Source organism: Porites lutea, chromosome 9, assembly GCF_958299795.1.
Source record: "Porites lutea chromosome 9, jaPorLute2.1, whole genome shotgun sequence".
In the NCBI taxonomy this organism is placed as follows: Eukaryota; Metazoa; Cnidaria; class Anthozoa; order Scleractinia; family Poritidae; genus Porites; species Porites lutea.
In genome coordinates this window covers 297,587-325,000 of record NC_133209.1, presented here as the reverse complement: position 1 = coordinate 325,000, position 27,414 = coordinate 297,587, and the positions used below count along the sequence as shown (strand labels likewise).

Genomic DNA, 27,414 nt, shown 5'->3' with positions numbered 1-27,414 from the left:
AAAAAAATCTATTGTGCTGACCCCAAGATAGCCGCCTTGTCACGTGGTTGCAAGCCAAGAATATACCAATGTCTTCATGTGTAAACTTTGAAAACAGCTGTCCTTATTTGATGACTGCTGCAGACTGCATAGCCACAATCATATTGAACACATGGTACATAATAAAATAGAGACAATCAGTTAGGCTTTAAATGCTCACCTCTTGTCGTCTCTTTTAAGTGGAAGAGAACTATCATGAAGAAACATATCATGGCTTCTTTTCAGCGATCGAAATACCAGTGTGTGTACGGAATGCTTTACAATATCCTGAACAAAAAGAGACTCAAAAGATCAGTGTAAATCGTACGAAACGCTTATACCAAGAACATGCAGGTCTTACCTCCGCCATGTTGAACGCGACTAATGCGTTCACGCATGTACAAAACATTAGACCGCTGTTTAATTGGCACACATAGAGGTCTGGGAAGGAAAAAGAACAGTGTTTCCCGCCATCGTCCAAACGGAGCAAGTCGGAAGAAGTCGCATTCTGGTGTTTCGAATATTTTTAAAAAGTGTATTACAAAATAAAGATGGAGGAAACAATAGATGAATCAACAATCAGGAAGTTTATTCATAGGATTTTCAGGAAAAGCAATAACATCGGGTAGGATTTCCCCTCACCCGTTAATGTTTGTGTTGTCCCATAGCTCTGCATCAAAAGCATGCTTCTGACTGTATACACAGGTAGCTTGTGGTTATCTCCATTTAAAAAAAAACGATATAAGCTTACACGGAACGCGTTGCTAGAAGGGGAACATTAGAACTTGAGGAAACAAATTAACTGGTTTCCCAAGGGACTAAAAAGGAAAACCCCACCTCAATGATCTTTCATGCAAAAAATCACCTTCCTTTAAAGATGCAGGATGGTTTGAGGGGTGCATATTAGATCATTAAGGTTTAATAATTTCCACTTTTCTTTGTAGGACACTGACAGTAAAATCAGTTCGAGAACAATTTTTAAAGTACACAGGAAAAGAAAAACTTGATGCAGAGCAAAAAGAGCTCTTCAAGAAGAATGTGCATGACATTTATACTGAGTATGCCAACAAACAGGAAGGGAAAAGTAAAGAGGAAGGTAAGAGTTTTATCTTTTTTTGTAAGAAAGATCAGCCCATCTGGGTCTAGAGTGCTAAACTGTAGACAAAGCACTAAAGCCAATTGTGATATGCAAAAATTAAAAAGAGAAGTGCCTCGATTTCATGCAATAAAAGGACTTTTAGAAAGTGTAGTCTACAGATCCAAAGGTTGGTGTGTTAAACACCTAGGGAACAACCCCTTCACTCCTAAGCACACTTGCAAATGTACTGGCCTCAGTTGTTCAAAGAGCAGATAGCGCTATCCACTAGATGGTAGGAAAACTAATAAATTGCTTATGTAGTGGATAGAGGTTTATCCAGCGGATGGAGCTATCCACTTTTGAACAACCAGGGCCTGTTGTATTACAAAATGCAAAACATTTTGTGCTATTTGTTCTAGGATCAGATGGGGAAGACTCCACTGAGACATCAACTGTAGATGATGAAGATGACACAGCATCCTCAACATCTACCAGCCCAGCCAAGAAGAAAAGGAGGACAGAAGTCAGTAATAAATCAACTTACAATTATTCAAATAAGGAGGAAATTAATAACAATGATGATTGGGATACTAGTACATCTAGAGAGAAGAAAAATCTCAAAAAGAGGCAAACCAATAAACAAAGATCAGAAGATGAGGACAGAGAGAAAGCCAATGAACCTAAGAACAAAGAATCACCCCAAATAAAGTCTGTTGTTGTCAACAGTGATGAGGAAAAATCAAGCAAGAATAAAGTGATGAAAGACAATAATGCACAATTTAATGGCAGAAAGAGAAAGTCTGTAGAATCTAGTGATGAAGAAGATGAGGAGAACAAGGAACAGGAGGTTGAAGAGAAAACTGTGTTTATGTCAAACAAAGAAGCAACACACAGAATTGATGAGGAGGATGATTATGCAAATTCCAGCAGCAGTGAATCAGTTGAGGAGGATCAGAAACAGCAGACTGGAAGAAAACCGTCCAGAAGGATCAACCAGAACCTAGATGAAGATATTGATAGATCCAAAAAGAAAAAACTGAAAAAGAAATCAAAGGTGACTCATTGACATAGTGTATATTTGAACAACTAATTAAAAGGGCTTTTGTTATTTTCACTGTATATTTTAGTAATCTATTGTTCCTTCAAACAATTGTTGAAGGTTATTATCCTTTTTTTCCTTAACAAAACAGACTAGTCCTGGTTCTGGACAAAGAAAGAAGAAATCCTCACCGCCTTCGGAAGATAGTGCAAAGCTGCGTAACCTGAAGAGATACGCTAGAACTTGTGGAATGCATTTTAAATATGTTGATATTTTTGCTGATTGCAAATCCATGTCCCAGAAGGAGAGAAAGTTAGACAAATTGATACGAGACAGAACTGGGTTTGAAGGTAATGCATTCCAAAGATTGTTTATGGTACCATTAATCCTCTATTAAGCCCCTTTTCAAATAAGCCCCCCCTTTTCGGGGGAAGAAAGTTAATAAGCCCCCTTCTCTTTTAAGCACCCCTCCCCTCCCCATTATTATTCTTCACAAATAAATTTTATACCGTATTAATCAATCATGACTTTACAACTTCGTGTGAACTGATCTGGGATGGTTTATTCACAAACTGGAACTTCGGATTTGTTTCTGATCCTCTGCTGCATGGCCTCTAACTTCTTGTACTTGAGCTTTTTTTACTTTGTATTATAGCTCTTTATGGAGAACTGATACCATTATCTTTGCTAAATTAAATACGCCCCCCACTCAAATAAGCCCCCCATCTCTATGAAGCTCCCCCTCCTCAAATGTGTTTGTAAGAAAGTTGAACCCTCACTAACAGCCACGTCTCTACAACAGCCACTTTTTTTTGTCCCGGCAGACTGACCATACATTTACTCTTTTTTAAACCTCTCTACACACTAACGGCCACTAAAGCGTGTTCCCAACTGCAAAAATATCCTTGACAATGGCCAGTTTTTTCAGCGACTGATGAATAAGTCAGGAATGGTCACGAAATTTGATCCATAAGGTGTGTTGATGATTAATTGCGGCGACGTATTTTGATTGTGTTCTATTTATACTGCTGCAGTAAGTATAAATTGTCTACGATACTTGTTCATTTTATGATGTCAACATTTTGATTCAAAACATTATTCAAGTTTTTTTTGTGTGTATTTTATCTCTCTGTGTATTATTTATGATTGGATTAACAGTATGGGATACAGCAAGCAAGAAGGTAGCACAATAAAGATGTTGTACCCCCAAAGAAGAATTTGTCATATGACACCCCTACCCCCCCCCCCCCCCCACAATGGCCACCTCTCCACAACGGCCACTTTCTTCTGCCCCCAAGGTGGCCATTGTAGAGAGGTTCGACTGAAATTAAGCCTCCCCCCCCCCCATGGGGTATAATAGAGGGTTTACGATATTTTATCCCATGCAAATTTTTCACTTTAGCAACAATTCTCTAAAGATGTCTTAAACTGCACGAACATCTTTCGAGTCATGTTCATAGATATGTTCTTGTGTGTTTAGGAAGGATAACACTTCAAATGTGTGTGAAGTACAAGAAAAAGAAAGAAGAAGAGGATGAAGTAGCTGAGCTGGACTGTAGAAACATTATCACAACTGGTCAGTATTTGCAACAGGTTTATATATTTGATGTAGTAATCTTTTAATAGGTTAGGTCATGGCATTTTTGGAATGACTTTGCTTATTTTGTGAACAAGCATTTTAAGAATTAAGTATCAGTGGAAAAAAATGCCTTTCAGCAGAAAAGTCATTGCCACTTAATAATGGTTACTAAGCTTATATATTATAAGTGACATACCTTTATACAAATTGAGAAAACTTGACAGGCTGTTTTTGAATTTTATCTTTATTAAATCCGTTTTAATCTTCAGTTTCACCTCCTTTTTGTGAATTTCTCTTGTGTTCATCTAAAGTTTGAGGTAGCTGATAATTCTTTGTTTGTTTTTCCAAAGTAGCATGATTATGGCGGCTCATCAGCTGACTGGCTGTACTCCTAAAATTTGTTACCAGAGAAGGATTTCAATTGCTAGTTTTTAATGTATATAGCTTTAACTGATAAGTTCTAATTCATCCTGTTGTTGCATCTTCACTTACAGGTAGCAATGGTCGCCGTCCAACAAGAAGCGCACGTACAGGTTCAGTGAACCAGCCATGCGCCAGCGCTACCAACATAAACACAGAAGCCGGCCCAAGTGTATTCAGTCGTCTTAAGGGCATAGTGGACAGTGATGAAAGTGAAAGTGATTCCGCAAATGAAAAGAATTCAGAAAAACAAACACAACATGATTTTGATGTCAGGGAGGAGGACATTAATGAAAATAAAAAGAAAAGGCGAAGGGTAAACAGCAGTTCAGACGAAGATGATGACTAGGAACTTGTCTCAGTGCTTTATGCCGCGCATAAGTTGTACCAAGCCAGAACAGTTTTTAGTTGATTGTGGTAGACCTAATATCAGAGTCTCTATCAACTTCGACCATTTTAAGTCAAAGCAGCTCAAAGTCATTTACTGTTTTAAGCCTGAAAATGACTGCAACTTGAGTAAAACAAGGAAAATGCAATTTCTACTAATGATACAGAGTTTTACAAGTTTAATGAAGTTCCTTGAACGTATTACCGCTTACAAACTTTCAGGTCTTTCATTCATATCCGATAAAGGATAGTGTAGCAAAAATTGTATAAATATGTAAAAAACAAAACTATTACTTTATTTTCTTCCATGTTCTTGATCTGCATAGAACCCGTAAAATTTCAATAGCACTTTTAACAGCTTACACTCTAGATATTTACAACCATAAACGTAACACCAGAGACTTTTCATGCGCGGTTTTGTTCGGTTTCGGTTAAGTCTCAAATATCGCCGGGATAGTGACCCGCGAGAAAATCAGAGAAAATACGTCGGCGCGCGAAAAAGAAAACCCTCTGGTACCCAGGATAACACCCCAACAACGAGATCTTGAATTTGTTTACCTTTCCAGCAGGTCTGGTTGGATGTTAAAAGTTCTAGACCTTGCTTAAAGCTCATGCTGACATCCCTAATGAGAACGCAGGCTTGATGAGAACGCATCAAGGGCATGTTTCCAGGCTCCGACACCCTTTTCCCTCCCCAGATCTAGAGTATTCTAGACTACCTCTCGGCTCGCTTCGCTCGCCCATTTTTTTTTTCGCCGACGCCGACTTTTTTTCTCCTTTTTTCCCCAATGCAGAGCCTGGTCTCAGGCTAGTAAAAATAGCGCTTTGTTTAACCCAGTTTAACACGTGCGCCCTCCTTCGAAACCAAATAAAACTATCACCTCCAGCGACCCTCAGATCAATGTCTTTTCGCACCATTTAGAGTAACACTATCACCGCTAAAGCACTGGAGAACGTTTCGTTACGAAATTTACAACCACGAAAAAACCCAGTAACGTTAACAATTTCAGACTGATAGTGCATCAATATTAAAACTTTGACATTATTAAAACTTTCTTAGTAACATAGTGTGTTATTACAAGATCTTTATATTTTGGGGGGCAAGGGAAGTTGTCATACTCAATCTCTTTAATTTGAGTTTCCGTTCAACTTTTGGGGGTGTCCCTCCCTGCGTGCTACCCTCCGCGTGCTACGCTTCCCCTTTTGTTACTTGTTTTCTCATCACCGACAATGCACCTCCGCTGAAGGAGATACTCAGATATGAGTGGTGCACAGTAGCTGTATTTATCGTTGTAAATTGTTGTTGATGTTGCTGTTGCTGTTGTTGTTTTGCCCTGCGTGCAGTTTTTTACGTACGTGTAGACACTTCATTGAGCTGTATATGAATGGTCCCTGTTGACCTGCAATGGATGCTGGGAAATAAACATGGCGGGAAAGTCAAATCACTTTTAAGTGTGTGGAATTTCTTCAAATTTGTGCCATTTATTTGCCTTGTGTGTCAACGTTATGTGGATTAACAGTTAAAAGGATATTCTTATTTGTGATTTGAAATGAGAAACCATAAAAAGCGGACTGCGAGAAAGGGTAGAACGGCCTCAAGCGTGACGCAGAAGAGGGATCGAACAGCTGAACGAACAACTGGTAGGTTTCATTTCAGTTTGTTTATATTAAAGTAGCGTGACCTTTTAGTTTTAAAATTAGAGAGTTGCTTTTAACTTAAGTTTAAATTAATCTTATTTGATCTTTTGTTATTACAACGTTTTCCTTAAGGATACACATGAATGAGCTTTGAAGATTTTTTTAAATTGATTAAATTATTTTACCCGTCAATTCAAGGGCCAGTTAATAGAATCATACATTTTTTCAGCTCCTCGCATTCATCCCAGTCGTGTATCTGATCTTGAGCAAGTCCCAGTGGTTACCAGCCTACCCCCAGCTGTGGATGGTCATCTGAGGTGTTTTCTGCGAGTGTCTGTGCAAACAATTCACTGGAGAATACCAAAGTATCCGGATGACGTTCAAGTACGACTTAAATGGTGGGGTGAAGAAGGGGATGGTGTCTTTTTCAGGTGATTACACACTATTATTTAAACTATCAAAGTCACTGTTCTGCCAACAGGTAAAAAGTGTAGAGTATTAACCCTTTAAGCCCTAAGAGTGATCAGCATCAAATTTCTCCTTGTAATATCAATTCTTTGTAAAACAGAGTGGTCATGAGAATCACATACATGATCACACAAGATGCATTTGCTTGATATTTAATCAACTTCTCCCCACTACTTCTGTAGGAAATGAATAGGGGCAACAAATGAGAATTTAAATTTTGATCTTAGGGTTTAAAGGGTTAATATTTGCATATCAAACAGTACTAAATTGAATGACTGTAATAAATTTTTGTTCTTATCATTTATGATTTATTAGGCCCAAAGATGACAAAGCAACTGACCCATCACATGTTTCGAAAACATTTACCTGTGTTCGCTATGCTGTGTGTAGTGGTCCCAAACAATTCAGCGCTTACTTAAAAGGTATTTTAAATCAGCTGATGGGATTTCAGAAATATCTGCATTGTAACCTTCAAAGGTTTTGGGTGGCAGGGGCTTTTTATGAACCTGTCAAGAGAGAACAGCTTTAAATGATATTTAAAACAGTATTTCGCATAATAAGGTTGTAGTGAGAAATTAATTTCTCTTTTAGACATGGGATCACTGATATTTGATGTAGTTCATGGTCCTTCGCTGATATTGTTGGGACATGTTCGACTGGCTAATGTCACACAGCTTTCTGCAAGTGATCCTATCCAGGGGTAAGTTCAAAGCGATAGTAAACTGACCTACAAGTCACAGACTAGTAAATTATTTGAAGTATTGCAGTGATTTTTGTTGAAGTTACTGTCAAACTAACCAAACTGTAAACACCTAAAATATTAAGGAATGTTTGTTTCATGAGTAATCAAAGTGACGACCAGGACATCCAAACAAGTCACAAAACTACAAATGCTGTCAGTAATAACTGTTGCTGCATGTGGCTTAGTTTTCCACACTTGATTTGTTCCTCTCTTGCAGCACAATAACATTCCAGAAATATTTCTGGAGCTTGTAGTTTTAAGTTTGACAGTACAATACTAGTTAGCTATGGTTCAAAGACCTGGTTTTGGCTCCATTTCGTATTGTGAAATGAAAAGCATTGGCTACTTTTTTCCCAAAATAAAAGTAACAATTAAGAGAGAAGAAGTGCCTTTATTTACGGCCATACATTCATTAATTTGTACACACATAACCTATTACATTACTACAAGGCAAGAGATCAAGCAAGCTCTGTAGAGCTTTTAGATGATCTCCGCAATGAAAGATCCCCTCAAACCTTTTTACTCTGTCAATTTTGCTGAACTCAAACCACCTGCCCAACAGAAACTACTGGAGAAAAGACAATTCCTTGCATTACGTCTCAAGCTGAGTGGATTAACTTACAGACTTAACAGGTTGTGATTTATCTTTGATATTGTTTTAGCTTCTTTGATGTCGTTTCCTCAACTTCACCTGGTGGCAAAATAGCCCTGTTGTACATCACTTTAAGATTTGAGTCAATATCAGGTAACTATCTAAAGTCAACTCATACAAAGTCAAGACTGTGTTTTAAGAAAAATTGAAGGGAGCCCATTACTCTGAACTTGTGAATCTCAGGTTGTCCACTGTATGATTTTTATAAAAAAACTAAGATTTTCTTGTCACCTAGCTCTAGGAGCAAACCTTAGGTGCCCAACCAGGGACCACTGAGTGCTGGTAGAGCACAGCTTTGAAAGTGTTATCCCAGCACAAGTACGTCCAATATATTTTTGCCAAAGGCAGAGGACATCCCTGCATGTTTGTGATTTTCTTGACTTCTATAACTATAACACATGTTCATATTTTAAACTCTTCCAGCAGCATACAACCAGATATCATCAACCATACCAACAGTAGACATGGAGATGGATGCACAAAGGAGACGACCTTCTGATGAAAGTGATGTCCAGCCTACTCCACCCCCTCTCTCCTTAAACCCTGCCACACCCATCACCCATCCCAGACTCACTGCCCAGGACACTGACCCCTTTGTGTCGCCAGCACCCCATACTAAGGTATATTGTATTACTGGTATACTTAATCTCTTATCGGATTCCCAGTAGCATGCCTAGTGGTTATTGTACAGTAATGTACCAAGTCAAAGATTCATTGTGAAGATACAAGATGAGATCATGATATCCTGGGATTCGTTATGCCCCAGGACACTGCATGTCTTACTGCCCCTTTCCCAGTGCATTCAAAATTTCTGCTATAATTTCCTGTGTTTAAAATGTTCGTTTAAGTGTTGACTTTTATGAGCTGCAACTTTTTTTGTTAATTTTAAGTGAAAGTTACTGTTCAAAATTAAATTCAGGTTAAGACTTTTCAACCCAGGTTGATTCTCAGTTTCCTATTTTTTTCTCAATTTCCTAATTCATAAATAATTAAGGTTAGGACACAAAGGAAATAGAAAATCAACCTGCTGAATGCCTGTTGTTTTTTAGGTTGTCAAGTTTGCTCCAAACAGTCCTGAGCGATTAGAATATACAGCAGAACAATCACAAGAAGCAACTGATGGAAGGGAAGTTGAGGACACCTCAGAGAAAGGTTTATACACATTTCATTAGCATTGTTTTCAATGTATATTTCAAGTTAAATGGACCAAAACAGATTTATCATGAAGATTGTGGGAGGTGCATGGACTGTCTGGACCTGTTATTATATGATTAGCAGATTGTATTAAACTGACCGTTCCTTGGTATGAGAAGGAAATGTTAAAAAGATATCATTATATGGCTACAATAGTATGCACACTCTGATTGGCTTCTAACTGGGCAAGATTTTCTTATAATGACCACGCATTACTAGCTAGGTGTCCAATGAGGTGTTGTGTTTTTTAAAAGTTATCTGCTGACCAGTTATTGGTTTTAATCGATCGCAGGCTCAGGTCCATAATTTCTCATGACCTTAGCAAAGACTGAGCTATAGCGAGGTCAATACATCAAGGCTGAGGTCTGAGATTTCCCTGTAATGACTTTACTCTTGGTTTTATAAGTGGTATATAATCTGCAAGTGATATAGGATAAATGCTGAAGTTTTGCCAACCAAACCAAGTAATGAATGGATCATTTTTTTACTGTATAAAATATAGGATACCCTGAAGGAATATCAACATCCGAGTCAGCCTCAGTTAGCAGTCAAGAGCAAGTCCATGGACAGCATACCAGATCATCATCTGATCTTATTGGTGCATTACTTAAGCGTGGAGAAAAGCTAAGAGAAGCAATGGTGACAACAGCTGATGAAGACAATGAATTAGATGAACCTGGGGTACTTGGTACATTTGTGAAAAGGTCAGTTGTTACATTATAAAATAATGGTCTTATTGATATATTGTTACATCCTTTTGTCTTGGATTATTTAAGCCCTAACTTTGACCAGAATCTAATTTTTCATTACTAACAATGAAATGTAACTGCCAAAGTAATCAAGTATAGGTAACCAGCCAGATTGGCACAAAGTTTTGAAGTAGACGGCTCAGTTGTCAAAGTAAGCAGCCAGTCTTATTTATTAGGATCACTGGACATGTATAAAGAGTAGTCTTGAAAATCTCCTTACTGATTTTAGGGTTCAAAAGGATTGAAAACAATCAGACACAGGAAGCCTAAAAATAATCTCTTTTGCTTGAAAATTGTTTTCACCCAAAGAAAAAATTGGAGCCATGACAGACCCTAAATTTTCTTGCTTACTTCCTTTGTTTGATAACTAAGAGAATTCTTACTACCTGGTATCCAATATATTGTTTAATTATTCTAAGTCTTTATTCTTTTAGCACTACACCTCCTGGTAAACTGTTCAAGGCAATTCTTACCTCAAATGAGAGCGATATTAAACCTGACACACCTGATGAAGATGAGAGTGCATTGATTGAATCAGTGTTTTTACATAATGATAAAGCTGTTGACTTAGTGCTTGGTGAAGAAGATCCACATTTTATGATGAACTCCTCTGACTCCTCACCTGAGAGCAGTGTAGTTAGTGAGGCTGGAGAACCACTCTATGATGAGTCACTTTTGAAAGATTTGTTTTACACTACACCGGTAGGTTTCAAAAATATTTACTTGACAAAATTGATCATCTTACTTAAAAGTTGATCATGTTAAAACCAAAACAAAATTTGCATGATTTTAATGGAAGGCTACTTTAACTGTGAATATGTCTGTCACCATTGACCATGCGAGCAAAACTTTCTTGCATTAATGTATTGTGCCAGTGTATCAAATCTTGGTAAGGCAATTTTTTAAATTTTCTTCTCACCATGAGAGCGGTCATTAGAATGAAGAAATTATCCCGCACAAAAAAACTCTTTATTTCAATTTTTAACAACCTGTTGTAGTTTCCACAAGAAATAAAATGGAACATGAAAAATAAAATGTACGTTCATGCACACACATTTTTAAGATGCTATTTTTTAAAACTGTATTCAGGCAGTGGCTTCAGATACAGAGTCGGATAATACAGTCAGCACTGATGATGATGATGATGATGAGCAACCTTTTACTCATGTTATCTCGTTAAAATCAAGAAAAGAGAAAAAGGTAACTGGTGCTTATATATTAAATGTGTTTCTATCTGTAATTCATTGATACATTTGGGGAAAATAATGGCTATTATAAATTAATGTGCAGTCAGAATCAACAAATTTGTCGATTCATGATGGTAATGTACATCCACCTCTTTTTGTGCAATTGTTATTAAAACCGTTGTTAAACATCCATTGAGGATACTGTCACGGTAAACTGTGAAGGGTTTTATGTTCAATATGTATCCTATTTTGCAGAAAACCAGGACAGCAAAGGGCAGGCAACAATTTCCGCGGCAATTACTCATACAAGAACGTGATGAGAAAGATGTATCAAGTGTGGAATATATTGATCCCAATCAAACCAATAGTAGTGATACCCCTGAAAAATATAGAGGTGATCTGTCTTCATTTGAATAAATAATGCCTCAATAGAAATATTTATCATGTCCATAAATTTATTTTCTCAGAATAAAATTCCCAAGAATGGTTCTTGTAAAAAAAACGTCAAACAAAGAAAAAAAAAACAAGACAATGGCACACAGTCTATGGTTCATACTGCTGGTGGAATCAATAAAACCTTCCCCAGAGTCCTCAAAAACTCTTTTGGTGGAAAAATGACACACCAATTGTGGTTTGTTTTCCCTTTTGTAGAATCATTTGATATCTTTCTTTTAGAGTTTCAACTATGACAAAAGATGACTCAGCGAATACCTAGTATAATATTTTAAGGTCAGCTTTGACCAAAAAATGTGGAATTCACCAACGATGTCATCCCTTTAAACCAGCCCTTGTAACCAGTACATTATCTTGTATCCTGTGTCTTTTATTTGTCTGCAGTCTTGATACCTGTATTTTTCCCATTGTGCAGGTCACCGCAGTCCAACAAATAGTTCTGCTGATTCATTTCCATCAACTAAGAACGGCAAGGAGTCAAGTCCAAATCCTCATGAATTCATTGAAAATATTGGTCCTGAGAAACTGACTGCATTGGGTAGAGTTGATGCTGCTCGTGTTATTGTGGATAGTCTTGGAGTCAATGGAGATAATGTGAAGTCAGGGTAACAATGTCTGTATTTGTGATGGCGAGTTGTTAATAATGTACTGTTAGTTGATCAGAGTTGGTGTCACACCTGACATTGACACTTAGATCAAGCTGCATACTCCACTGAGAACAGCAACCCCTACAGATATAACTGCCTCTTCTCATTATTTTTGTTCAGGACATACTTTGTTGAGTACAGCTTCCCTGCTTCAATGCTTACACAAAGACAAAAAGAAAACATATCTATGGCAACAGAACTAACCAGAATTGCATCAAAAAAGCTCCAAGATGCAGGTAAGATCTCATCGCTTGACAATAGCAATCAACATAGCTGTTCTAATAAAGGTGGTTTTAGGTTCAATACCTCAAACACCAGTTACAAATGTGTGTTTTAAAGTATTCATTTAAATTAGGCAGATTAACACCAATATGATGGATGACTTATTAACAATGTCATGTAGACAGACTAGTTATCTGTATTGTTTTTGGCTGCTGTGTAGGGTTTTAATGAATAGATTGTTTTGTTTCTCTCTACAGAAGTATCATTCAACCATCGCTCAGTGTTCCCAGCACTGTTTAATTCAACTGTGATAGATTACTGGTGGAGAAGACCACTGACCTTCAGAGTTTACTTTAGAGAGTCAGGAAAGAGAATGGTACATTGCTATTTAGAATGGTTGAGAATTTGTAGGATAGCTACAATCAGTTTCAAAATTGTTGAGACATTGAACTCAAGTAGGATAACTTCAGAGAACAAAACAATCCACACCCCTTCCCCTCCCCTCCTAGAAAGGTTGGGGTGTTCTACAGGTAGCTCAAACAGGGGCACAACATTGCATGGAGGGGATCATGGGAAAGGAAAAGCTTTATTTTCCCTTTTTGAAGTCGGTCAAGAAAAGAAAAGACCCTTTAGGGCAAAATGTCTCAACTAATCTTGCACTGATTGTAGGCTTAAACACACCTGGCTGATAGCAGGCCCAGATGTAACTCTTCTGTTTGAATTACATGAATACAGTGTAATAATTTTCCCAAGTAAGTTGACGCTGTATTTCTGTTTAAGCCTGTAGTTGTTGGAGTAGCAACCTTTCCTCTCAAGACAGTTCTTCAATCTGACACTCTCAGCTCATCAGCATCTTTGCAAATCAAACACAGTGTGGATCATATTAGACGTGAAGAATCCAGTAGTTCATCATCAGTGTATCATGCTTCCTCCTCAGACGATCACCCTCTTTATGGGGTATCATTTGGTCCCTTATTGGTAAGTCCAGGTACTCCAACCAAGTGTAAAATCAACAGTTCTTTCTCATGACAGTCCACAAAAAGTACTAAAGAAACATGTCACTGACATTTTTATAACAGCCTTCTCAAACTCATGAATAATTCATAAAGAAAATACAAAGGAAATTAATGTTTAATGGTGTTTGGAAATCAGATGAAGAACTGCTCATTTTTGCATCATTAATTTATCCTTCTAAAATCATTTTGTTTGAGAAGTAATATTAAGCATTTGACACAATGTTTCATCACCAGATGAAACACTTCGAAGTTCATCAAAAATACTGCGCCGTGCATTGTATTTTCAACTCTCTTCCCAGTGTTTCATCTGGTGATGAAACACTGCATCTCATGCATGATATATTACTTGAAACATGGTGTTGTCAATGACATCTACCTTTAAATTTAAACAGTTCCTTGTGGATTGGTAGGGTCAACATGTCTTTTTCCTGCCTTACGTAATGTTATTTTAATGTTTCTTAATATATATAGGTAAAAGTGGAATTAATGACAGATGGAAAGCAGCTTCATGTAAAACCAAGCGCTCACAAGAAGCCCCCTCTTCCAGCCACAACAACACCAACAAAGACAGCAGACCATTTACAGGTGACAAAACCTGCTCAAATTGTTGGCCAGGTTTTCGGTAAAGCATCTCATAGTCCAACCAAGGCTGCCAGCCTGTCAGACAAGATGTTGCTCCAAACTTCTTCTAAATTTGACAGAGTTGATGAACCTGAAAGAGAGCCTTTAACACTTTTCCTGCTACTTTGGATACCTGAAGGCAAGGATCTCATCCAACATGGTTACCATAGTAACCAAGGGCTTGTTACTAAAAACAACTTATACCTAGTTTGCCGTATGTTTTGGTGTGATGAGTTATCTAAATCAAGAGTGTGCTGGGGAGCTGCAAATCCATCTTTTGGCTTTAAGCAGGTAGGTCCAACCAAGCAAAATGAGAAAGAGATCTCATGAAGTGAGCCATCCTTTAGTGCAGAATGACTTGCACACATACAGCTTATTTAAGCAAGTTACAGTTTTTATGTTACATATTTTTAGATTGTTAGAAATGTTTTTTTTAGGAATTTTTGTTAATCACCAACCAAAGGTTATACATAGCCTAAAAACTCAGTTGTAAACCTCTCTTGATCTTGAACACTACACAGGGCAGGTCAACATCAGCTTAATTATTACCACTGAGTGGCACTGAACCATTTATTTCAATATGTTTAGGTTGCCCCGGTGCTACTAACCTCATCTCTGCTACAACGAGTCTGCAATAACTTTATGGTGATTGAAGTTTGGAACAGGATTGCTTCACAGGACCATGGTGACCAGGTGAAGTGGGAAGAAAACAAACAGTACTTATGTGTTTGTTTGTGACATATGTGTTTCTATTTATCTATGTTGCATGCTTGTGATACTGAACCCGACAAATGCCAAAACGAACATTTTGCTCTTCAATGATAACTCTGTCCACTTAAGTGAAACAAGTCTCCAAATCTTGTGGAAAACTAAAATTGGAAATGTTCAGAGGTAGGGTGCCGGTAATAATTTTGTGGCTCAACATACAAACGGTTCAGATCAAGGAATTCCACACTAGCACAGTTTTTACTGCTTTTTTGAGAATGCAGACCATTGATGGCTTCCTCAGCATCTTTAAGGAAGCTACAGAAAGTATGTTTTATTAGTGTGAACATTTCCTAAATTATCTATATAATTTTTTTATTCTTCCTTTTTGGGAAGCAAAAGATAATAGTTTTCTTTTTTTCTAACTAGTTGGTAGGACTTGTGAAGTTGCCATTGCACCAGTTGTACTTGTCATATAGGGATCCCAAGATCACTAAAATGCTACTCAAGTCTAAGGTAACTAACATATTCTGTCTCTGATCACTGACGGCAATAATAAGAAAATAGCTTGTTCCAATCAGTTATCAATGTCTACAGGTTGGTGGTAGGTTAGTCCAACAATTTAAATTGCAATTTACTTGTGACTATTTAATTGGCTTTTATTGAAGAATAGCATAAATGGTTAAATATCCTTTCTGCAAAAGCAACGTTCCATTTGGGAAGCATAGTGTTAATGCTGTCTTCTTTGACTGTGTTATGTTTGTGCGTGAGTTTATTGACTGATGGCAAAAATAGCTTCCTTTGTTTCTTTCAGTATCCTGTTGTGGCCTTTGATGAGTGGAGTTCTGTTACTAATCCATTTACTCACATCCAGCATGGTCAACTAAGGGTCCTTTTAGCCATGGGCTTAGAGGAGCAGGTAATTTTGCGCACCATAACATTGGATTGTATTAGCCAGCAGATCTATGTAACCAATGTCTGTTTGGGAGGATGCCAGTCACGCTGGAGGATTTCTTTTTTTTGTTTATTTATACTAGGACTGAAATACTGAAACTCTGGTTGAAATTATTGGGTCCTTAAGTAACCGGTTTTCCTTGCTGTTTTGCATAGCCTTACTGTTACAAGGTTGGGTAGAAGTGGTTTAGGGTTAGTTACATGTATGTTAGTAGGCTGTAGGGATGTCTGTGAACTCTTTCCTTTTTTTGTTGTTGTTTCAGGTTGCTGCCATCCTGGCTATGAAATGTGGAGGAGATCTTCCGGTTGGCATTAGTAATTTACGTCCAGATCACCATCTTGACAATCAAAGGTTAATTTGTAAAATTGTTAAATCACAGTTTTTACATAATCTCCAGTGAGGTACATTAGTGAGGCATTGTGGTCAGTCCTCTAGTATCCCCATGATCAATGCAGCATTTTTTGTTGAGCAGTTATTGACTTACATCTTTTTTAATTCAATTTGTAGAGTGAGCAGTAGAGATGACCATGAAGGTTTGCAAGAACTTGGTAAGATAGTGAACTATCCTCTTAACTATCTCTACGTCAGTTACAAGCTAAACCACATATCCTAACAGACTCTTAGAAACTTACTGCCAAAAACTGTGAGCCGTATGGTTATTTGGTGGCCACTATTAATGTGATTAATAGACTGAGTGAAGGCACGCTGGTTTTGAGAGACGGTTGAAGATGATTTGTTGTGCTTTTTTGACAGTCGAACATCAGTTTGAGATCACAGTTGAGGACATTAGAGGCTTGTGTGTATTTGGCAGCACTGTCTGGGGTGAAACAGACTGTTTTGTACAGTATCACTTTCCATTCCAGAGGGACTTGCAACATAGTGATTTTTCAATTGATGGTAAGATCTCAATTTCTTCTTTGCAAAGTGAAAGGCCATTTACACTCTGGAATGGAATAATTCCTGTGATATTTTTTTTAAGCGATCCCAATCCTTCAACCACATCGCACCCCTACAACACTGTGTGTCCCTGATCCAGCATTCCATGATGTCACAAGACATGCTTTTAAGCTTCCACAAGGTTTCCCAGTCCAGAGACACTTGCTTGCAGCATTCACCGGCTCAAGACTGGCTGCTACGTCTGTACCAGGGTCAGGTGGAGTTCCTTTTGAACTGTGGAGAAGATACTATTACCCAAACATTAGAGACCAGATGGTGGCAAAGGTGGGTTGCTATCTAGATTCAATAATATAAGGATAACATTATGCTAAAAAAAATATACAAATTTTGACTATATAAATGCTGAGTAAGCTACTTATTTTATCTAATTACTGTACAGCTTTACATAAGACGTTTACATGTTCAGAATGGCATTGCAGAGTCGCCATTATTGAGAAGCACAGTAACTTGCGGCCATTTTGATAATGCACACCTTCTGTAAGTTTACATGATTGAGTTTGGGCAGTGAAATCCTCATAGAAGCGCTCAGAAAAGAAGTTTTTTATTTTTATTGTACTGCTGTTTCAAATGCCTTTGGAACTTTGGCTTCTTAGAGGTAATCCTGTTTTACATTCTTCTAATCCAGGCCAGTCTTCCACTTGCAAAGCTCTGCGCAATGGTGACAATGCAGAAACAAGGTGAAGCTAACATCCAGAGCTTCTCTTTGCCACTGACAGTCCTTGCTGGCGATGAGGTGGATGGCATGCGACAGGACAGGGTCCGTGACACTGGGCTGCTTGATGTTACTGTAAAGTATCAGCAGGTGGTATCCAGGCGTCTTAAAGAAGGACAAACGACCCTGAAGGAAGATGACAATCAAATTTGTCTATCACTTGAAGTGATTCAAGCTTGTGGTCTAAAGGTGAATGGTCTTTGGACATCCTTCACAATTAGCAAAGAAGACAGATAGCAATTAATTGAAATAAGTTATTGCCATCTCAATATTAATATGAATGTGGTCATTGTAACGTTGGTGAAGCATCAAAAAGGTTTTGTTGCATACTCACCCTACTATTTTCTTCTCGGTGTACTTTTTTCAGGGGCATCCAATGAGGATATAGTTCAAAACCACTTAACATAGCATTGTTGAACGTAGTTTAGTATTCAAACGGTAGATATAGGCATATTTTTATCCCCTAAAAACTTTTCATCTGTTCGGATTTCCTAGCTGAAAGTGTAGTGATCCAAAAATTATAGGGATAAAAACTTACCTTCTCGAAAACTTCAGCCAGGAAAAGGCTCCCGAAAATTCTAGGTGGCCTTTTTTTGGGGTCAAAATCCGTTAAAAATGGGTAATTATACCATTTTGTCAATGTTCGAAAATCCTAGGAGAGGCAGGCAAGCAAGAAATTTTACAACAAATGCTCCGAAAGTTCTAGATCTCAAATCGTCTTCCGAACAGATATTTTCCCGAAAATTGCCGTTGGGTGCCCCTGTTTTTTTGCTGCTTTTGATTCTTTTAGCAGCTTGTCCCCCTGGGAAAGGCACAGACTGATCCTAGACTATCAGTTAAGCTGTATTTTCCTTTCAAGACTGTATAATTAGTCTTTACCCAACACCAAACACCTCCTGTAGAAATGCTTATGTACTTTTAACCGTGTTGTTGCTTCAACCACAGGCAGCAGCAAGTCTACATGCCAGATCAAACCCAAACCTATCATACCCTGCCAAGGTTGGTGTCAATACTTATATTGTGATCCATTTCCCATTTGGACGAAAGCGTAAACATGTGACGAGGACTGTGGCAAGAACGTTTAGCCCTGAGTTCACCTATAGTGCAGACCTGTTGTTACCAATAGTATTGCCAGCAGGTGTTAGAGGAAAGAAACAGCTAAGCTTAGCAGAACAACTGGAAGACGCTGCGATCGTTTTTGAAGTTTGGTTAGTATTCAGGTTCATTTCTCTTTTGCCTGAGAAACGTTTCCCTGAGAAATGCCACTTCAGGCCCTGGTTGTTCAAAAGCTTGATAGTGCTTTCCACTAGATAAATCTCCCTCCAGGGGTTAAGTACATGTATTTGGGAAACCAAGTGCGTTATCCACTGGATAGTGCTCTCCTCCTTTTGAACAACAAGGGCCAACACTTTTTATTAATTAATGGAAAGCAAATAGAAGAAGATCTAGGGTAGAGCTTTCACTGAACAATCACATACCATGTAAGTTGCTAAGAAGTGTTAAGAAATGTTTCTCGTAACTTCGGAGTTTGAATTAGCCAGGTGGAAAATAGAGGATTTACAGTTAGGAAAACTTACAAAGTATTACTTCTAACCAGGCATCAAATGTCACGAGGGATGAGTGGTAACCAGGTGACAAGATCAGGTGACTATGGCAAGGGTGGTAGGGAAGGAGACGTGTTGCTAGGTGTGGGACGAGTACCACTTATTATGCTTCTCACACGTAAGACAGGTTAGTCCGTACTTTATTTGAGTGCATTTTATGTGCAACTGTATTCATGAAGTTCAGTTGTAGAATTGTCACCATCCTTGATTGAAAGTGGTAGTATGCTATTTGCTCTAGGGAAATATGGTTTCTATTTTGTACTGACTATTTGTGGTCGCTTTATGACATTAATGTAAAATTTGTGTATTCAGGAGTCAAAGGATGGTACCCAATATACCCTCATACTGAAAGCGACGTTCATGATGCGTCCTCTCATGATGACCCTGAAAAGACCATTGGGGGAGTAGAACTACGCATTTGTTTCTCTGAGAAAGAAGACAGAGATCATGTCGTACATATTTCAAGAGGAGTTGGTTGGTCACCCCCACCTGGAGTAGAATATATTGACGACAGGTTAGGTGAGGATGAAATGTCTAAAGAAGGACACTGGGAATTCTGCTTGAAAATTAGCAAGGCGTGGATTCCTCCTTCAGAATTGAATTCCATTGACACCGCAACAAAGAAAGAGGACAGGAATGTAAAGGCTTATGCAAGATATAAGCTCTATAACAAAGGTATGGACAGGACTATGCAAGTGTCATACACTCTCCATTTCAGGTGTTTGTTTATATTATTTTGTCTATGGTGTATATTTGTCCCAGACATCTTTATTGCATATCATTAATTTGTCTGTTAAGATTGGTGGTAAATCAGAGGGAACAATTTGACTGAATTATTACATACCTTATTGGGATCACCTTACCGCCTTTTTTATTTTTCCATGTAGCTCCCATTGTCTCACGATTAACACCTGTCAAAGATAGTGGGGATGGTAAATTCATCTGTGAGCTGAAGCACTGCAAAGAAATCATGTTACCAGAGACGCCCTCTGTCACCTGGTACATGAGGGAAGAGAATTTAGAGATCCAAGTCTGGCTAAGTAAGAGAAGACATGACGCTGATAGCAACTCAAGAAAAAGAGACAGATTAATGGGCTCGGCCTTTGTAGATGTTTCATCTATACTTATCAGCCAGCAGAGGAAACATAGGCAAATCAGGTTTCAATCCATTAAAATGTTTGGTTAAAATGTCCTTGAGTCTTTTTATTGAATCCCTGGCTTTTTTTGCTCCTAGTGTGAAATATACTGAATTTGTGGTCTCCATCAATCCCTAACTTACTTTAAAACCCGACATTGTTTGTTATTTTGCAGTGGACTGTACCCTCTTTTCAGGTCTGGAGCAAGTGACTTGTTTGGTGCATGCGTTCATGTACAGGCGGCTCTTAAATGGTGTTATGTGAATAGCAGTGACCCAGAGGTAAGACAGACGTGGTTTCATGTGTTAAGCCATCTTCAACTACTAATTTCATCAAGACATTCATCCTTGGAGTAACTTAGGAAATACTCAAAGAAGGTCACTCACACCACCCTGGAGTTCTTTGTATATGTTTTTGTTTAATTTGTACACTTCAATTAATTAAGTCTTCCACAGCCACTATTAACTTTCTTGGGTATTCGTTTTAGTTTTATAAATAGCGGAAGTTACTTTCATTCATTCTGGAAAATAATGAACCACCTTCGATGTGTTTTTTGAGTCTGGCTCTTCCTATCATTGCAAGGCCAATGTCCCTTCAAGTCACTCACTCTAGTTATGTGTTCTTGTATTAGCTGCATGTGGACTCTTTCGGAGGTTATTAACTTGAGTTCAGGCGACTGGATTATCACTTCTTCATTTCAGTTTGACCTTTCACAAGACATAGTAAATTCAGATGATTCAGGTAATGATGCTTCCCCTCTAGAAGATTCTGACGCACGCAGCAGTACCATCAAGTCCACCCAGGATCACTCTGCTAAACCCAGCCAACCAGAAACACAGCTGCCCGTCATTGACTCAAATAATGATGACACTTTCACCGCTCATGTTATCATTGAACAAGCTCTTCATCTTCCTACTGTTCCGGGAAGCAATGGTGAAAGGTAACATGAACGCTTTAGCTGCCACATTCCGTAAATCTATTAAGCCTTGTCAGGTTCACCGCCATCTGTGCTTCTCAGGTTTAAAGGTGGCCAAGTAAGGCACTGTTTTCATAGTGTGAATTGATAAATAACAGTTTGTTTGTTTTTACAGAACATTACCAAGTGTGTATGTTTCCTATCAAATGCTTCCTTCTGTACCGCCTTCATACACATCAGTTGTTGACTCTTCAACCAACCCTACTTGGGAATATCAGAGACTGGAAAGGATAAGTTATAGCTCACTTAACACTTCACAGGTGAATGAAGCATTGTGTTTTTCATACTTATTAAAAAGTATGTATAAGTCTATTTTGTCGTGTGTTAACTGCAGGACCTTCTAGTCGACAGATTAATCAGTCCTTCTACTTAAAGGTCACATAACGTTCACTTCCCCTTAGTGACGGTAACATCTGGATGATGCTTGTTTTAGATGGATTGATAGAAGGGACCCGTTATTGGCAACACCCAAAGTGATCTCAGTTTAATTTGACAGTGTCTAATTTTTTTGTATTTTCTTCTCTGTAAGGGTCTTGAATTCAAGGTTTGGCACACTTCAGGCAAGCTCGAGGAAGGTACAGTTGAGTTTTGATTACAATCCAATGAAGCAAGGCAAATTACATAGGGGCAAGTTGAACTACAGTCAAATCCGACTTTAGGAACACCCGCAGTATACAGACACCTGGTTGTTATGGACAGTTTGCTTTGTCCCTGGGAAAAAAGCCCTTACATTTTCTCTAAATTCAACCTCCTTAAAGGTACAGAAAAACGGGTAACAAAAAACGTGCAACTTGTTTTGCAACATTGCTGCAAAACGAGTTGAAAAGCGATGTTGCTCGTTTTACCACCCAAATAAAACCTGTCTTGCAACAAATCAGGTTGTTAACAGGTTTGAACAGGGGTGGTAAAACGTGCAACATCGCTATTCAACTCGTTTTGTAGCGATCTTGCAAAACAAGTTGTCCGTTTTTTGTTGCCCCTTTTTCCGTACCTTAATACGGACACTTGTCTATGGCTCCCCAGGTATTAAAGGGGTTTGACTGTATTAAGTTGGATACTGCTACACTCATGCCTCTCGTTTTAGACTTAAGAGTACGAGTTATTTCACTAATGAAATAATCAGGTGTACCGGTATATAATTTTCCTTGCAGGTCACACCAAAATACCTGATTCTACCAGAGAGAATCCAGATAGCTCCAGTGGTGCGGACCGAGTTCTTGGGGTCGTGTTATTTGATTTATCACCACTGTTGGCTGGTATGAGGCAGCTAATTGGCTGGTACAATGTAACCGATTTTAACGGAGACTGCAAAGGACAGATCAAGGTATTTTGAACAAAGCGAAAGTTTATCAACCGAATTTATGGTATCCTGTGATCGGATGAAACACATATTTAAATGTGAAACAAAGGCTCTCTAATGATTAACAATTTTTGAAGAGATTTAAAAGCAAAACTTTGCAACATTTGTCCAAACCTTCTTCACAATAGTTGTTTTGTTGTCGATGTTGTTGTTGTATTTTAGATTGGTGTTTCACCTGTTATCCCCGTGTCTCCTCCACGATCTTTACCTGCTTCAAGGCAGCGCCTTCACCTCCCATCTTCCACGCAGCAAGATGTGAGTTAACTTAGTTCTGCTTTTGGACTTTCAACAGTTTCTATGATCTAGAAAAGATTCATAGTTCCACTGTTTTTACTTAGGTGTGCCTGCTTTTCTGAACTCGTAAATTGTGACATTTTCAAAATCGTAAATATTTATTGCAAACATCAGTGATATTTTTCAGCGTTTTTGTATTGTAAATTACCAATTATTACTTTATCGGTTATTATAAATTACTGTAATTACTTTTACACTAATTTTAAAATACACATGCAAGTTTTAACGAGAACATGATTATGTACTCACCTATGCATACTTCTTTGTGATAAGTGTATTCATAAAATTTAACTGATTGTGTTGAAATATCATTCTGTCAAGGTTAAGTTCACTCAAAGCTATAATTAAAGTAGCCTGTTCACGGACCCTCTCTTTTCTCTTAAAAGTCTCTTAACTGCGCGTGATAAAAATAAAAACAGCAGGGAATTAAATGACTGCTAGCGTAAGGGGGTACAGGTGGGGGAAGAAGGAAATAGAAATAAAAACAACTAGTTCTTTATTTTCTTTCTCGCGCTCGCCGATTATCGAAAAATAAAGCAACGTTTGTTTCCAGGCTCTAATTAAGGTGGCTCGACATTTATTTTGGAAGGCACACTTTCTTTCTTTTAACTTCTTATTCCGAAGTAGCTTGATCTTAACAAATGAATTACACATTGACTGACACTATATTATAATATATAGATTTAGCCAGGGCTAAAAGCGAAGCTCTGGTTAATAATACGTGTAAACAAAAAAAATTAAATCGTGTAACGCTAAACGGGGGACGACAATGAAAATGGCTTCAAGACTAATAGATCTAATTAGCAAAAAAACAAATTGCACGTGCAGCACACTTTTTCTTCTAATTAGCGAAAAGCAAATTTGCACGTGCAGCACGCGTTTTTGTCTTTCCCTTGCTGTTGTTTTGCACGACTACAATGCTGTTTTGTACGACTAAAGCGTCAAACTTCCTAGTTACACACTATTTTTATGGAGAAATTGTCGTATGTGCTTACCCAATATTTTGTTTCCAGTGTTCATGTTCGCTTTTATTTTTCCCTACCGCTCATTTTCACCTTGCTGGCCGCTACCATTTCTTATTTTCTCACCGCCGCTTTGAATTTCCATGTTTTTCTTCCAACGAATTTTCAATAACTCGCTCTAGCTCTTTCTCTGTTATCCACGTTAGTGTACACATAAAAAATAACGCCGAAAAAGACACGACTTTTTTCTTTCTAAAAGTCCGGGCGGCCATGTGATTTCCTTCCAAATAAAACCTTGAGTTGCATTTGGGTTCCCATACCTGAGCTGTTGATTGAGTTATTTTACATTGGTATGTCTGTGGTGCGGACGGACGGTCGCTCGCACGCTCGCTCGCTCGGTGTACGGTCACGTGATTACCAAATTTTCTGGGATGGGTAGATTACCACATTTCCTTAGCTATGGGGCTCCGCCCACGCGCGCGCTTCGCGCGCGGGTGGAGCTCCGCTATTAATTTTTGCAAGTAAGTGAACTTTTCTAATTACTCACCTCACTTTATTTACTTCTTTTATTCACTAAGCTAATCGAGTTTGGTTCTAGGTTGAGCTGACTGACTCGTCGTCTCTAATCAACCAGAGAGAATCACATCAAATGATTCACCAGGATGGTTCAGTCCTCAGATTACACACAGACAAAAAACCTCAGGATGATCAAACTAGTGGCTTTAGACCACATACACTTGATACTGCCATTCACACACTGGATGCAGATGTAGGGACAGCGCCAGTATCTTCCACTTCCTTCCTCTTGTCCCAATTAAGGTGCGTAGGCTACTTGTTTTCTCATCAATTTTTCGGTTGGACTTCTGAACATGTCTACAAGTTGATACGCTCTTTCAGTTCCTTATACCATGTGATACTGTTCGTCGTCAGTGCGATCTGCGAAACACTTTTTTCTGTCATAGCTAGCTACTTAACCGTGTTTGTCGATAATTTCGTTAATTTTCTTATCGGATGAAAAATAAGCAGACTCATTAGAATTGGTAATGACAGTAATCGCTATTAATATAGTACCGTAAGAGTGAAATTGATACGCATTCTTCTTGTCACTAAGACTCCGAAAATGTTGATGATTCGACGCCAACTGAGACATTATGCCCCTTAAACTAAGGTACCCAAAGCATTCTTCCATGAACGATGCATCCGAGTTGCTTCTGTGTCAGTATATGTACGAACTTATAGACTTAAGTCAGGCTTTCTTTTTTCCTTGTGTTCTTTTCTTAGGCATAGTATGAAGGAGTTGGATGTTCTACAGCAAAATTTAAACGTCAAGTTAAAAGCTGGCAGTGCGGTAGGGGATAGCAGTGTTCTCACTCAGGAACGCCCATCCGTTGTTGCTTTACCAAGTTTTTTCTCAGACACAGTTGCCACAAGAGAGTTAAAGGGTTCAGAGACAATTCATGCCAAACACAGAATTGCTGAAGAACCTGATTTGAGGAGTAAAACCGCCTCAGAAACTGAACACAAGGAGATGGAATTTAGACGGGGAGTAATTTCGCTAAATGATAAAGAAATCATCACTCCTGGTGATAGGCGGTTGCTGTCCTCTCCGTTTTCTGTTCGTGATGATACTGTTGAAGGAATTGGAGATACGATCAAACAGGGTGAGGTGGAAGCATCTAGTAGCAAAGACAATTTAGACCCTCATAAAAGTGAAGACGAATGTGTACTTCAAAATGCAGAGGGTGACAGCTTCTTCACTTTCAAGGGAAGGACTTCTTTAAATGAAGGAACAAATAAGAGAGACCTCTTTCCTTTTGATGAAGATAGAAAAGAAAATATACATCCTAATCAGCAAGTTGACAGTTTCTTCGGTTTAGAGAGAGACAAGTCTGCCGAAAATCGGAGGCCGTCAATTGATAGTGAGCTAAGTATTAGTGATGTCTCTGATGATCTCTCTGTTAGTGGATATGTTCAGGATAACTCGAAAACTGCGAGGTTTACTGACATTAAAGACAGTTGGCTAAGCAGCGAAGATGAAGACATACCAAAACCTGTAGAACAGTCTGAAAATCCTGGTCTGTCAAAATCTCCTTCCGTAATTTCTTCAGAGAGTGATGCAAATGTTGGACTGAACAATGGTGCAGTGTCGTTGCCAAGCACTCAAGAACTTTATTTTAATCCTGATGCTAATAATGACGAAGTGAAATACAAGGAAATAGTTGACAGTAGTATGAAAGGGGACCAACAAGGTTTAAGAAGGAGGATAATCATGGACAACGTGGACTTCATTGATAAAGCTAGTGCTGACGTCCCTGGTGAAAGTGCCGCTGGTGGGTCAGTTAATAGTGGTTCAGATGCCAAAAACGCAACCTTTCAAACCGATGAAGAAAATGACTACAACTCTCCCGTTTATTACAGAAAACCACAGTCGAGAGAACTGCCAACGAGCCCTGTTCTGTCAGTTCCTCGTTCTGGTCATCATCTAAAAAACACTTTGCCGAACTTTTTTATGCCCACAGAACAATTAGTAGAGTCTATGAGGTCTCTAAGATTAGGTTCCTCAAATCAAAGATACGGCAGCACTAATTCACATTCCAAACTACTGGCTCGTTCCAGTCATTTGAAAAGTGACGGCCAACACACAAAAGGGAACTTAACTGAACAGTTCACTAAACGCAAGCCTGTTTACAAAGCAAGAAGAGACGAAAGACCGCCAATATCTAGATCAGAGGCAGCTCGGATTGCTAAAATTTTCAATTCTGGGAGTGTTTAGCAGCAGATCAAGAAAGAGAAATATACTTTTGCCTTTTCTTCTAAAGTTGAAAGTAGTGCGTATTAAACCGTCTACCTATATGGTTTATTAAAGAAAGAAATAACTTGTCGTGTCGTATATTCACTCCTTGCAACTGCTGCTTCTCTAAAACAGCGTGAAAAACAAATCTATGTGCCGGCAGGTTCTGTAGAGAGGTTTGTCAGTGACAAACGTGCGGAACCAACTGTACGCTCTGACAATAAAAGAACAAACTATATGCGTTAAATAAAAGATGAAGGGGTCCGAATGTCTTGGTTTTATACATTCCGTTCTACTGCCTGTTTATGTACAGAACGTGTTGAATTCATGACTATAAGTATGTTCTATAGAATAAAAACGTTCTCAGAGCCATTCCAGTTTATTTTGAGTGGTTATGTGTTAAGCGTTCCAGGCTTTTAATTTTACGTTCTTCAACGTCCCCATCCGTCCCAAGAAAACTTCAGTTGGTAAGGAAAAATTTAAGATTTGTTATACTGCGTTTTTGTTATGTAGCTAAGAAAGTAAGCCCTTTAGTATGAGTAAATGCAAGTTGCTAATTTTAAGTGCAAAAACGTAATAAAACACAAGTGAAAGTTAACTGTATAATGTGCGTGAAGAATAGACCGTTTTGTGCCTCTAATTCCTCTATATTCATGTTTATCACACTCCAATAATAATTGGAGTTATTGTTGGGATGTGCAAAGTGCATGAAAATTAATAAAAGTCTAATATAAGTAGACAACCCCAAGCGATGTGATAAAAGCATAGAAATTATCATCTGACAAGGTCATATGTCCATCATGAATTTGATAAGCTGTTTTGCTGATAGTCACAAGTTTTCAATATCCAGTC

General features: G+C 38.4%; 3 protein-coding genes across 3 annotated transcripts in view; 2 read left to right on the top strand and 1 right to left on the bottom strand.

The window, feature by feature from the left end:
- The window catches only part of LOC140947395 (pleiotropic regulator 1-like), an 8,673-nt gene extending 8,300 nt beyond the window's left edge, over window positions 1-373 (bottom strand). Inside the window, exon 1 of the mRNA XM_073396481.1 lies at window positions 200-373. Within this exon, the coding sequence (XP_073252582.1) occupies window positions 200-246 (47 nt within the window). The 5' untranslated portion in view covers window positions 247-373. The remainder of the gene's footprint in view (window positions 1-199) is intronic.
- Window positions 374-482: 109 nt separating this feature from the next.
- LOC140948081 (uncharacterized) lies at window positions 483-5,519 on the top strand. Its single transcript, XM_073397302.1, has 6 exons — window positions 483-643; window positions 963-1,114; window positions 1,516-2,150; window positions 2,287-2,485; window positions 3,616-3,711; window positions 4,209-5,519. Exons 1-6 carry the CDS (start codon window positions 570-572, stop codon window positions 4,481-4,483), a joined length of 1,431 nt encoding a protein of 476 aa, XP_073253403.1. The 5' UTR covers window positions 483-569; the 3' UTR covers window positions 4,484-5,519.
- Window positions 5,520-5,945: 426 nt separating this feature from the next.
- LOC140948080 (C2 domain-containing protein 3-like) lies at window positions 5,946-27,414 on the top strand. The gene is made up of 36 exons (XM_073397301.1): window positions 5,946-6,162; window positions 6,389-6,590; window positions 6,943-7,049; window positions 7,219-7,327; window positions 8,032-8,114; window positions 8,445-8,641; window positions 9,071-9,173; window positions 9,718-9,919; window positions 10,399-10,666; window positions 11,054-11,164; window positions 11,407-11,545; window positions 12,020-12,209; window positions 12,372-12,487; window positions 12,731-12,849; window positions 13,254-13,451; window positions 13,961-14,401; window positions 14,699-14,803; window positions 15,245-15,331; window positions 15,630-15,734; window positions 16,033-16,121; window positions 16,278-16,353; window positions 16,487-16,649; window positions 16,750-16,991; window positions 17,353-17,628; window positions 18,385-18,647; window positions 19,037-19,170; window positions 19,356-19,718; window positions 19,931-20,201; window positions 20,355-20,460; window positions 20,779-21,119; window positions 21,271-21,415; window positions 21,685-21,730; window positions 22,307-22,479; window positions 22,678-22,770; window positions 24,370-24,590; window positions 25,053-27,414. Exons 1-36 carry the CDS (start codon window positions 6,072-6,074, stop codon window positions 26,542-26,544), a joined length of 7,467 nt encoding a protein of 2,488 aa, XP_073253402.1. The 5' UTR covers window positions 5,946-6,071; the 3' UTR covers window positions 26,545-27,414.